General features: G+C 38.7%; 1 protein-coding gene across 8 annotated transcripts in view; it reads left to right on the forward strand.

Moving 5' to 3' along the window:
- GPAM (glycerol-3-phosphate acyltransferase, mitochondrial) overlaps positions 1–9,565 on the forward strand; it is a 47,297-nt gene extending 37,732 nt beyond the window's left edge. For 7 of the 8 annotated variants that reach the window (XM_032115610.1, XM_032115609.1, XM_032115607.1 and 4 more), the window contains 7 exons: positions 694–958; positions 1,463–1,605; positions 2,949–3,026; positions 3,782–3,922; positions 4,672–4,861; positions 4,971–5,029; positions 6,199–9,565. In XM_032115610.1, the coding sequence (XP_031971501.1) occupies positions 694–958; positions 1,463–1,605; positions 2,949–3,026; positions 3,782–3,922; positions 4,672–4,861; positions 4,971–5,029; positions 6,199–6,315 (993 nt within the window). In that variant the 3' untranslated portion in view covers positions 6,316–9,565. The remainder of the gene's footprint in view (positions 1–693; positions 959–1,462; positions 1,606–2,948; positions 3,027–3,781; positions 3,923–4,671; positions 4,862–4,970; positions 5,030–6,198) is intronic. The other variant, XM_032115613.1, reaches the window with a different exon arrangement.
- Positions 9,566–12,531: the final 2,966 nt, after the last annotated feature.

Here is a 12,531-nt window from a genome sequence, read left to right on the forward strand (position 1 = left end):
TACCTGAAGTCTTGTGCATGAGACTTGGAAGAAATTTTTTTCTCCTACAAGTTTGTTTTGCATTTTTTCTAAAATTCCTTCTCCTTCTAATCTGAAGCTTTTATTGCATGTAAGTTGAGAATAAATGGAAAAATATTGGTCAGTTGTATAATCCTGCTTGTGGAGGAAGTGTCACCGTTCTCTTCAGTCCAGTCTTTCCAATTTCCTAAAATAGTGGAATCAAAGAAGCATTTTACAATGTGATCTGAATCCATCTTGACAGAAAACAAGAAAAGGAGGTTCCTGAGGAAAGGCTTTTTCCTCATGTTCCACACCAGTTGTTCAGTTCTGTTAAGTGCAATGTTCCCATCTAATTGATCATTCACTTTATAGCATAGGTAACAGAAATATGGTACCTCTGGCATAGCCTTGAGGTATTCAAGTCTCTGCAGGCTGTGAAATAAACCAAGAAGCAAACAAAAATCTTGCATCCCCAAATAGTTGCATGGCTGTAAAATATAATTGCATGTAATTCAAAACATGTGGGACTACTCATCAAAACCTCAGTGAAAATCAGTTTTTCTGCTATGACTATGGTGCTTGGGGTTGTTGATAGTTAGTGTATTGTGTTTGATATATACCTGATTATGTAGTTTACTGGTAGTCTCCTATGTAGAAAAATTGTTTAACTTTGTGATTCTGTGTTTATTCTAGGGAACTGATCTTTCCAGGCTGGTAGAAGATTTCTTCTCCATGAAGGAGGAGGTCCTAGCCCGTGACTTTGACTTGGGATTTTCAGGGAACTCGGATGATGTTGTCATGCATGCCATCCACTTGTTGGGGAACTGTGTAAATATCACAAACACGAGCAGAAACAATGAGTTCTTCGTCACTCCCAGCATCACAATACCTGCTGTCTTTGAACTCAACTTCTACAGCAATGGAATACTTCATGTATTCATTAAAGAGGCTGTTATTGGTATGTTTTGGGGTTTATCAAGGAAAGACTTTCTTGTAACCCTTGAAGTCAAAGTATCTGCACAGAAAACCTCATCAGCTTCTTGTGTTATTTACTTTAATATATTTTTTCACTTCCTGTTTCAGCCCATGTTTACCTTAACAAACAATTTTAAAGCAAACTTATATTTTGTTTGTGGAACGTTTCTATTCTTTTTTCCCCTTATCCTTTATCTTTCTTGGAAGTATTTGTGTACTGGTCACTGCCATAGGCAAAGCACTATCAGAGGTCTGTGCCAACATGGCAAAACCTGTGCTTTGATGAGCAGTATTTTAATGAGATTTTGTTTTGATCTGACATTACTGGACACAAAATAGTGGTGAATTCTGTCTGTATTCTTGAATGGCATGTGTAATACTGGACTGCTTTTAGCCCTCAGAAGTAGACAAACCAGAAGTTTGAAGTTTCCTTTGCCATAAAGCTCTTTGGAAAATTAAACTTTGCCTGTGTTTGTTCCTGCTCCAGCCTGCAGCCTTCACGCGATTCAGAGCAGGAGGTACAGAAATGGTACCAGTGCTGCTTCTCCCAGTTTGATCAGTCAAGAGCACCTGGTCCGAAAAGCTGCCAGCTTGTGCTACTTGCTTTCTAATGAATTCACTGTATCTTTGGTAAGTAATTGCATTAATTGCCCAGGTTTTTTCCTGCTTGTTCCTTAAAAATTACAGGATGCTTTCTGCAAGTGTCCCAGCTCTGATCTGTTCACTGTCAGCGCAGTCTGAGGGTGGTGGGTCCCAATGGGTATCACACACTGAGTGCCCCCTGCTGCTCCTGCAGCTGCTGAAGTGGGCAATGCTGGGCTGGGGCTGGAATATTTCTGCTGTGCTTTAGGCCTTTCCTGAGAAAGGCAGCATTAAGAAGCCCACCTCGAGTTGTGGGAAGCTGAGAGAACAGCTTCTCTAACGTATTTTGTGTCACTCGTGTAATTGGATTATCACAGCTGTATTTGCATTCTGCCCAAACTATTTATTTTACGGGGTTTTTTAACCTAAAGAAGCAAAAGTCTTTGTGAGTACCCAGCTACTATGAGTATGCACAGATGATTGAAATTATGTTGGGAAGCAAGGCTCCATATTCTAAAGATATCCCTTATTTGCATAGGAGTGCAGTACTCATTGTGCCACACCTAGTACTTAGTTGCAATTTTAAACATGGCTTGACTTCAGTTTTTGTTGTGTTACAAAACACTGACAAGAGCTGATGTTACCTTATTTTTCAGACACTGCATACTTTCAATTTTAAGTGCTGAATGTTCTTTTCTCTTATGTGTAGAAGTTAATTAAAGTTCTAGAGATTCTTGAATCAGTTTTTAAATTTGTACTCATATTTGGCTGGTGCATTTTAACGGATGCATAAACCAAATTTAATATTTTTGTCTGGGCAGTAATGTTAGCTCATATAGTGGAGTTCTTTAGTACTATTATCCTTCTGTTTTCAGAGTTAGTAGTAGATGATTATTTTTTTAACTAAGAAAATATTTCCTGGATGGTGATGAATAATGTAAAAGAGGTTGTTTTTGTTTATTCAGTTTCAAAACACATAAGAGAATTTCTTGAAAGTGTAGTTTCCTTTAAATTCCAAATAGGTCGCTGTTCCGAGTTTCAATAATTTCAATTTTATGATGATTTTATTCCAGAATTGTTAACAAACTAAAATTTGGTTAGAGGCTGTTAAAAGGGGAGAATATTTAATGTGGCTTTCTACCAGTGGTAATGCATTTCAGAAAAATCTTGGACATGTTTTAAATATCCTATTTCACTATAATTTTTTTTAATGTCTGCCAGGGTAAACACAAGAGTGGTGCATTGGGATTATGCTGATAAAAGTTTTAACAACTTGCATAAAAGGAATAATACTGCTATATCTAAAAGGCTCATACTGAACAGGGAATGATGTTGCCATAATGGGTGTAATGGATGTGATTTTTTCATTGCATTCCTTTTATGTTGTGCAGCCTTGCCAGGTGATCTACCAAGTTTGCCATGAATCTGTGGAGAGGCTGATCCAGTATGGCATTCTTCTGGTGGCCGAGGTAAAATGGCAGAGATGCTGTAGGAGTTCTGTACTGTGCTACGGGTAGTTCATGCTCCTTAGTTGTGAGACTTGTTCTAAATGTACATTGTTACTGAAAGCTTGTAACAACGTGCCCAGGACTGAGACTGCTTCATTCTTCTATGCATAGGGTGCAGTCAGCCTGTGATGCTTCATGACTCTGTGTATAATTTCATTTTACCAATAAGGCTACTTAGGAAGACAAGTATTTTTGTATTGTCTTGAAACTTGGGATTTATTTTATTTTTGGAGCCCTTTCAAATGTAGCATAGCTACATGGATTTTTACTTTCTGCTATACAGGAGTCAGGAGTCCAGACCTTTTGTCATTCTTTAATTTCTTTGCATTGATCTCAGAATTACTGTAAAACTCCCCAAATTGCAGTTTTGGGGCTGCAGGAGAGTCACTGTGTGGTGCAGTTTGCCAGAGGTGCACAGTGCAAAGAAGACCTTAGGAGCAGAGGCAGCTGATCCAGCATATCTTTGCTTCATAAACTTCTTTTTGTGCATGCTAAACAAACCTTGGCACCCAGGAGGAAGCAAGGAAAAAAGTCTTTTTCACCAAATTTCTCTTTTCTATCTGTTTCTCACTGCTTCCTATAATTGAGTCTCACCTGCTTCCATTAAATACTGGTTAATAAATGCATTGATAAGTCAGATGAGATTATAAAATAAACCTATTGCTTGCCTGGATTTGAAGTTGTACCTATTTACCACCTTGTCTTTGAAATTTAAGCAGGATGATCAGGAGGATGTTAGCCCCAGTCTTACAGAACATCAGTGGAATAAAAAACTCCCTGAGCCGTTATCTTGGAGAAGTGACGAGGAAGATGAAGACAGTGATTTTGGAGAGGAACAGAGAGATTGCTACCTGAAGGTAGTATTTTCCTTAGGCTAATAATGTTAAACCCTCTTGTGAGAGATACAAATTGCTTTTTCAGGACAGGTACTGATATTTTTCTTTATTTGGGGTTTTTTTCTTGATTTGCAATCTTAGTTTGTAGTTTTTTTGTACAGTCCATAAAATACCTTTGTCTGCTTCCCATGAGGAAAACAGCTGAAGAAACATCAAATAATCTTTACAGGGAAGAGCAATGGTTAGAGTCCTGAAAACTGATAAAGACTCAAGTATCTTGGTTTTATTCTTAACATGCACTCTAAAAGGGGCACATCTGACTGGTATTTATATTCAGCCTATATTCCACTTCATAGGCTGCTTATGTTGATTTTAGATACTTTACTAGTTTTCTCAGAGCTGACACAAACACTCTTTAGGATACTTGTTAACACTTGAAAACTTCTGTCCAACTCTGTGAATGTAGGGCAGCCCTTCTGTTGGCTGTGGAACAGCATGATGTCTTTAATTTTATTTTGGAAAAATAGTATAATACCATGGAGGAGGAAAAAATAGCATTGGTCTGTGAAGTTCAGTGCCTGTTTTGTCCCTCATGATAAACCTCTTTTCTTGCTACGCTCTCATATTGTGCTGTGCCACCACACTTGTTTTGGTGCAAGTTTTTGAGCTTTTGTTTTTCTTTTGGATGCTGTTTTGCCATGTTCTGCCTTGCAGGTCGTTTCTGGTTTCCACTGGTCTCTGTCACTGAACTTTTTGTTGCCTTTTCTTAGGTTAGCCAGTCTCAAGAGCACCAGCAGTACATCACTTTCCTGCAGAGGTTACTGGGACCTTTACTGGAGGCATACAGCTCTGCTGTCATCTTTGTGCACAATTTTAGTGGTCCTGTTTTAGAATCTGAATATATTCAGAAGCTACACAGGCACTTAATAAGCAGGACAGAGAGGAATGTTGCTGTGTATGGTATGTTGAACTGGTTTTGGAACTGGGTTTGATTCATTCTGTTCTTTCTACCACACGGTAGCCCCAATTGAACTGCAGTTTGTTTATCTCTGGGTTTTCTTTCTTGCAGCTGAGAGTGCTACCTACAGTCACGTGAAAAATGCGGTGAAAATCTTCAAGGAAATTGGAGTAAGTGTTTGGTGCTCAAATCTGGTGACTGTTGAGTTTTGTTTCAATAAGGAGCACAATTTGGACATTTCAATGAATCTATTCAGTGTCAGTTTAAAATCAGTGAATGTATCTGCAGAAATGTATTGTGGGTTTGGAGCATTTTGGTTTCCTTCAGGCTGAGGGCTGTAAAAGAGAGCACAAGCTGTAGAACAGGGCACTTCTTGCCCCTGGGAAGGCCTGTCTGGATAGCTGGGTGACTAGACGTTTTTATTCACAGCAAGTGAAGTTCCTTGGTTTTACTCCATGTCTCTATTGGACAATATTGAAAGGCTGAGAGCATGTTCTGTGCTCAGTAACAGCTAAATTTAATTTTGAAGTCTACTTAAATCTTTAAAAAAGCATTAGTTACTGAATTTTGGCTTAGCAGTGACTGATGCTCCAGAAGAACCATCCTTATACACCTTCAGTGCTCACCATGAGGATGCAGGTGTTCTTTAAGATAAACACTCAGTTTTATACTTTACCACCAGTATTTTAAATTACCCATGTAGATGTTGCAAGTGAAGTGTTTTTCTTTCATCAGAATGGCATGGCTTCCTGAATGCCAGATAAGATATAGCATTATAATTTTGAAAGTTTTGACATTTAGGCAAAATGTTGCTAGATATGGGTTTTGAAGTCTTTGCCTTTAAATTCTGATATATTTAATAATCCAAAATAGTTGGCCTAGTAAAGTTATCTTCCTGTAGACTCTTAATAGCTGTGAGGAAAGCACATTTTGAAGCCATCATTTTCCAACAGCAGGATAAACTAGCATGAAAAGTAGAACTAGATAATGTCTGCTGAGCATCTATTGTAGCATAGCATATGAGTTCTTTTTTTTAAAGTGCTTACACTTTTGTAAGTGCCTTTGATTGCTTGTTTTATCCTTCACTGTTGAGTTTTGGCTGTTTATCACGCACTGTACTTATTTCTCAATTTCTTTTCTTCCATAACACTTGAAGGGCTTCAACACTGAGTGAATTCTGATAACACCTAAAGGCATTGCCATCTAAGCCTTCAAGAAATGAGAAGAAAAAATCTTGTAAATGAGGGAAAACTTAGTATAGACTGTAACATTTTAATCTCAGAAGAAAGGAGATTCCTGTACCATGCTGATGCTTACATGTGTTCATGTTGTGCTTTAGGTTTTCAAGCAGACTAAGCAAAGGAAAGACATCATTTTGGAACTCAGCACTACATTCCTACCTCAGCGCAATAGGCAGAAACTACTGGAATTCGTCATGAGCTTCATGGTATTATAGACCACACATTGCACCTTTGTCCAGGGACACAAGGACAGTTTTTGAGACTGTGGCAAAGCCTGGGGACATTAGCAAATCCTTCAAAGTGTAAGGTGCCACTGTCTGGGTAAGGCCTTCTCTGACTTGAACTACTGGAAGACAAGTGCCTTCTTACGTGTGCATTTATGGGTTTCTTACAGTCCCAGTCTTGTTGTAATACAGTGATACTCAGATGACACTTTGGATACAAGTAATTAAACGTTGCAAAAAAAAGATAAATTATTAGAATTAGATGTAAAAAAAGAGTGACTTTTATCAGTGTTACATTTTAAATGAACTTTTAAAGACTGTAACAGATGCACAAATACACAAATTGGTGTTCTGTAGCTAACCCTGAGATCTTGAGTTTAGTGGCAACACAGCTTATGGCTTAACCAAGTAACTTTCATTCCAATTCAGTTTTATTGTTTTAAATAAATGGTTTAAAAATTTTGCTTAGGCAGGCTATATACTTCATGGATAAAGCCATAGTTTTTCAGAAATATTAACATAAATGCCAAAATTCTAATGAAAATTACAGGTACAGACATCTGAGGATAACGATCATGTAGCAGGTGATTGTGAGAAATGTCAGCAGGCACACCTTGCACTATTAAAACTGTGTAGTGCAGTGGTAAATTGCACTAATCACTGCTGTCAGGAAGAGTGAGAGTAGTGTTCTTGTTTTTATTATGGCATCTGTCATTCAGCCAGATGAAAGTCAGGTGACAGTTGCCTGAATGTGAATATCTTGTAAAATCTTAGATTATTATTTAATTGAAAAAAGAATACCTATTAAGTTCGGGGAGGGGGAGTGTTTTCTTTTGTTTTTTTTAATTAATAGGATGCCAGATTTTTTTTAAGTGGAGTAAAGGCTTGATTTGGCGAAATAGGTTTTAGTTTTGGCCCTAAAAATTTCAGCAATAACTTCGTCAGTTCAGCTTCGTAGTTCTTTGGAAACAAGTGTTCATATTGTATTCTGTTGTTGAGCAGACCTAAATTGGCATGAAGTAGTACCTCTGGAAACACAGAAATATAAACAATGTACTTTTGACTGTGATCTAACTGACGAAAAAAATTAATTCATAGGCAAAACTGAATGGCAAATAATTTCTGCCCGAGGAAACAGGACTCTGATGTTGCAATTTGATCCTTTTGCATGGAGAACTTGCACTGCAGATTTCATCTTCTCTTCATGTGAGGGCAGTTTAGATCGCAACCTGTAGTCCTGTATTTTAGTACAGCTGATTTAGCTGAAGCAATAACTTGGTGGAATGTGAAGCTGGTTTGCTTGTGAAATGTGTTTTCCCTCCTTTATGCCTTCTAGATGAGGGAAATTAAGCATTTCCTTTGCTGCATTGCTTTGCTTGATTCTCACATCCTGGCCTTTTGAGCAGAAAATCTCCCAAACTTCATCATGTAATCTCTGTTGCTTAACACAAACATGGAAAAGCATACTTGAATCCCAGCACTTGCACTGTTATGCCAGCACAAAACTGATGCACACAATTAGAGTTTGTGGCCAAGGAGCTTGGATTTGTACTGCACATTTGTCAACAAAAATATTTCTGTAAATTTTTTTATTAAATGCTATTAATATTTGAAACCTGCAGTTTATAGTTTATTAGCATTCTACTGTTAGCACTGTGAGATGCATGTGTTTTGTCACTAAACCAGGTGCTCTACAACACTTAAAGAATTTCTGAACCAAAGCTACATTAATACGAATAAACACTGACCCTAGAGTCACTTGTTTGTGTTCTTGTGTCCTGCTGTCTCAGCAGGACAGTGACTACATCACACATCGTTTGTTTTGTGAAGGCTACCAGCTGTTTAGAAAACAGTTTCATCTCATACTCACTGATGTGCACTGTTTGTCCACCTGATGAATTCTCCATACAATGTTTGTTGCTGATGGCTTCCATTTAATATCAAGAAAGTCTAGGTGCTTCTGAATAACGAGCTCTCATAGTTTACTGCACTTCAGTAAATCTGAAGTGTACTAACAGCAAAGATTATACATAAATTTTTTTTTTTTAAATGAAGCAATATGAAGCAAACAAAACTTGAGTCATTTTATTAAGAATGTTTTTCCAACTGAGGCATTAGTTACCATAAAACCCAGGAGTGCTGTGGTCACTGGAGTGTTCTGACTAGGTGTTGCAACTAAAGTCATTTATGGCTTACATTAAAAAAAAAATTAAAAATCTAAATCTGGTTAACATAAATCAATGAGTGGATAATAATGCATGTGAATACACATTAATGAATACTTACATATGCAGGGGGAGGGGGCACCTCTAAAACTGTTTCGGTTTTGTATGGAAAAAAAAACCTGCATGTGAGAGATTGGTACTATGAATCATATACCACTGGAAGCCTTTGCATTCTGCAGCAAGTGTGTATGTATATGTGTATATATGCTAGTGTGTATGTTCTGACACAAAACATCTATGCTTTCCCCTGAAATTAAAGCACAGAATGTAAAATTATCAGGCTGTAACAGTCAAAAAAAACTAAAACCAACACTTGCACTGTATTTACACCTTCAGTGTCTTCTGATTTTATTAACTTCTCATGTTTCTTTTGCTGTTAGAATTCCGGGTCGAGTTGATTTCAGTAAAGTTAACCAGTAAAGGAGGAAGGACTGGCCCTGAATTACCACAACTGTATTTTAAGACTTTATCAAGACTTTCATGAGTCTTGTCATTCTTGTGAGCGTAATACTCAGGTGTGCAAATCTTTCTGGGCCAGTGTCTTTCATGCTATGAGAAACTTAACCTTTCCATGCACATCCTGTAGATGTCCCGTTTTTAGGGTGATGATAAATGTAGAATTGCACTCCCCGTGCGGCCGCAGTGATCCACGTCCTCACTGCCCGTAGTCCTGACTTTGTACTGACCCTGACAGTGTCTGGGCAAACGTGCCTGCTCTGGGCAGCACAGGGCTGCACTCACCCTCTCTGAGCAGGAACCACAGACACACACTTGCATTCAACTGCCTACCTGCCCCTCAAAGAAGTGCCCCTAGCACCACCTGGAAGAAGGTTGAGCTGGGAGGTGATGTAAAGATACTGTTGGTTTTGTGTTCCTGAGCTAATGAGCCTGGAACTGCTGACTGGAGAATGTTACTGTGTTTTACCTGTTATGTGTAATGCGTGTCTGTTGTAGAAGCACAGAGGTGTACTGGAGTCATTTTAATAAATTAAACCGTTTGCTAATATGACATTTAACAAGCTCTTCTAGTGTTATTTTGATTTTTGTTGTTGTTCTGTTTTTTTAAATAACTTGCTAAGAGAATTCATTCAATAACTTCGTCCCACTGCAGGTAGTTTCTGAAATTAAAGCATTAAAATCTTCTGTTGTAGATGTATCTCTACCAGTGTATGTGCTGCAGCAGAGACACTTAAAAAGCAGGTTGAGGTGACATCCCAACTCCTGAGCCACTGTTTTGTTGCAAAGTGGAGGTGCCATTTTTCCTCTGTGTTCCCCATCCCCATGTACATGAAGTTCTTTTGCAGTTTCTCTCTCCTCCTGGGTGTGTGTGTCATTCAGGAGCCTGGGATGGCTCTGATGCTGCAGACTTCCCTTCTTGTGGTGATTTCAAGCTGACCTGGAGTCCAATAAGCACCTGTCAGCAATTGTGACAGCATCTGGCAAATGTGAATTAATTGGAATGGGGCTTTAATATAATAAAACCTGCATAGATGATCATTACCTAAATTGAGAAGGAGGGATGCTGATTCACTCTTCAGGAAAAAAAGTTATAATCAGCTGATTCTTTAAGAGGCCTCTAGCAATGTTCACATGCAAGCAAGGCTCAATTAATTGACAACTCTAGGCTGAAGCAGGAAACTTAGAATTCAATTATTGTCAATAGCTTAAATTAAACCCAATTCTTGTTGGTGATGACCTTATATGTTATTTCTGTAAATGTCTTCCTATTTCTCAGTCTTTTGAAATCCCAAATGTCAGATAAAGCACTTATCTCTAGTTTTTGCTTAATTCAGTTTTTCTGTAATAAAAGTTTGTCAGGCTTATTTAGAAGGATCATTGCTTTGAGGTCTCTGCTTTGTTCTCTCATGGTACATCGTGTTTTCAGTAGCTCTGTGTTTTGAAGGTAAGATCCACATTGATCTGAGTTGCTGCTTGAAACATTTTCAGTTTTTATTTATAGATGTTCCTTGTGTTTTACAGTGCTGGGTGAGAATTATTGTCCTTACTTATTCTCCTGTAAGTTGGCCAACCTGTTAACGTAATTATCCAAAAGGTATTATCATAGTTGAGGCTATCTTTAGAATAAGGGACTTTTCTGAAGAAACATGTAGGAAATGTTCATCACTGTGTGTTGTGCCAGAGTTCAGGCCTGAGAGACCATAAATCCCAAAAAGACTTCCAGCTTTCATCTGTCATAAAGCATACACAGTTACAGAAACATTTTTGTTAAACAAATTTAATTAATTACTGAATAACTATTAGTTATACAAATCTATGTACATTTAATTATGCAATGCAAAATTTCAGTAAAAGATACAAAGCATAATTGCTATGAATAATTTGCATGAAAAGGTTGTTCTCCAGCACAGTAATAATATTGGTTGTTAAACTGATAGTATTTGCAGTGTCTGGGTCTCAAATGTTTTCCAGAGCCACAGTCCCTGAGAGGTGAGGAAATGCAGATATGGAGATCAGTTTGTGTAAATTAGGCCCAAAGATTCACTGAACCCATGCATGGCTTTAGACACGTGTCACTTCTGATGCTGTTTTCTATTTTCATTTGAGAGTAATTTGAGGAAAACTGTGTGTACAGGTATAAAGTGGTTTTTCTTCCTCTCGTTGAAACACAAGCCACAGTCAGAATGAAAGAATTTTGGAGTCGAAGGATTACTATTAGAACTGGACACGATTCTGCATCTGGTTTGAATCTTGTCTGTTCAGTACCTTCATTAGTGGCCTAAAGTGGGGAACAGAAAAGAGTTTGCACTTCCATTTGTAGGGAACAAGATCTAGGAGAGCCAGGTAGTCCAGTGGGGGTCATCATGACCCCAGTGGTAATGACACATTTTTGAAAGATCTGAGAAGGCAAAAAGAAGAAAGCAGTTCCAACCAGGGTATTACGTCTGAGAGACCAACTGATGTACAGGCAGGAGAGGATGTACACAGGAGAGGAAATAAACCAGCTGTGTAGCAATTCTTGGGAGAAAACTCCAGTTTACTGGCAGACCACAAGCAGAATGTGACTCAGAAGGGTGCTGCTGCTGTGGAAAGGGCAGGTGTCACATAATGATACCCTTACTCCTGCACATGAATGACAAACATGGGGGAAAACTTTCCAGTCCATGAGGTCTCAGCTGGGATACCATGGCCTGTTTGAGGAGTTCTATTTGAAGGATGCTGCGGGCAAGGTGGAAGGGAAAAATAAAAGGCTTCCCCTCAGCTCCCTGTATGGAGAAGAATCTGGGTTATTCCTTGGCTATGGGAGTACCTAGATTGGATAAAAGTAGTGAATTTAGTCTTCAGTTGCAGTGGGAAAAAACCAGAGTAGATAATGTAAAATCTTTTTACTGTGAGCAAAGAGAAGTGCTGAGATAGATGGCCTGGGAGGGCTAATGCTTCCTTTTCCTGGGGAACACTGGGTTCCTGTCCCTGTTCCTGTTGGTTGGACCTTGCTGTGTGGTGGTGAGCAGAACAGACAGGTGAAGCTCTGCCTTCTGGGCATCTTTCCTGGGCAAAGTAGGAATGTGTTTGTACAGAAACAGCTTGGTCTGGCTGCTTTGGCTGGTGGTCTGGCTGATTCTTTGTGTTTGAGATCAGGAGCAGCTGTAGTATGAATTATACTTTTTGTTCCTGTAATCATTGAGGAGTAAAATATATGAAGGCTTTATTAAGGTTGTTCTGTAAAAATGTTTGCTTAGTGTCTCTTCTGGTCTAAAACCAGATGGAGTGCCAGCAGGGAGCAGGAGAGGACTGGGGAAGAAATCAGACATCGCTGTGGCTCTGCATTGTCTTACTGTGTTGTGTGAGCATTTTCATAGAGGGAGGTGTAGGAGTCTCCTACTTTTGCCAGTAGTAAAATCCCTGGTGACTGGAAAAGGGGAGAGGAATCCTGCCCCTGGCATTTTCATCTTCCAGAGTGTTCCTGGCAGATAACAATAATAAATTACAAATTAACCCTGTAATCTGTTAACAGTTTACAGTT

The sequence above is a fragment of the Corvus moneduloides genome, chromosome 8 (genome assembly GCF_009650955.1).
Source record: "Corvus moneduloides isolate bCorMon1 chromosome 8, bCorMon1.pri, whole genome shotgun sequence".
Lineage (NCBI taxonomy): Eukaryota > Metazoa > Chordata > Aves > Passeriformes > Corvidae > Corvus > Corvus moneduloides.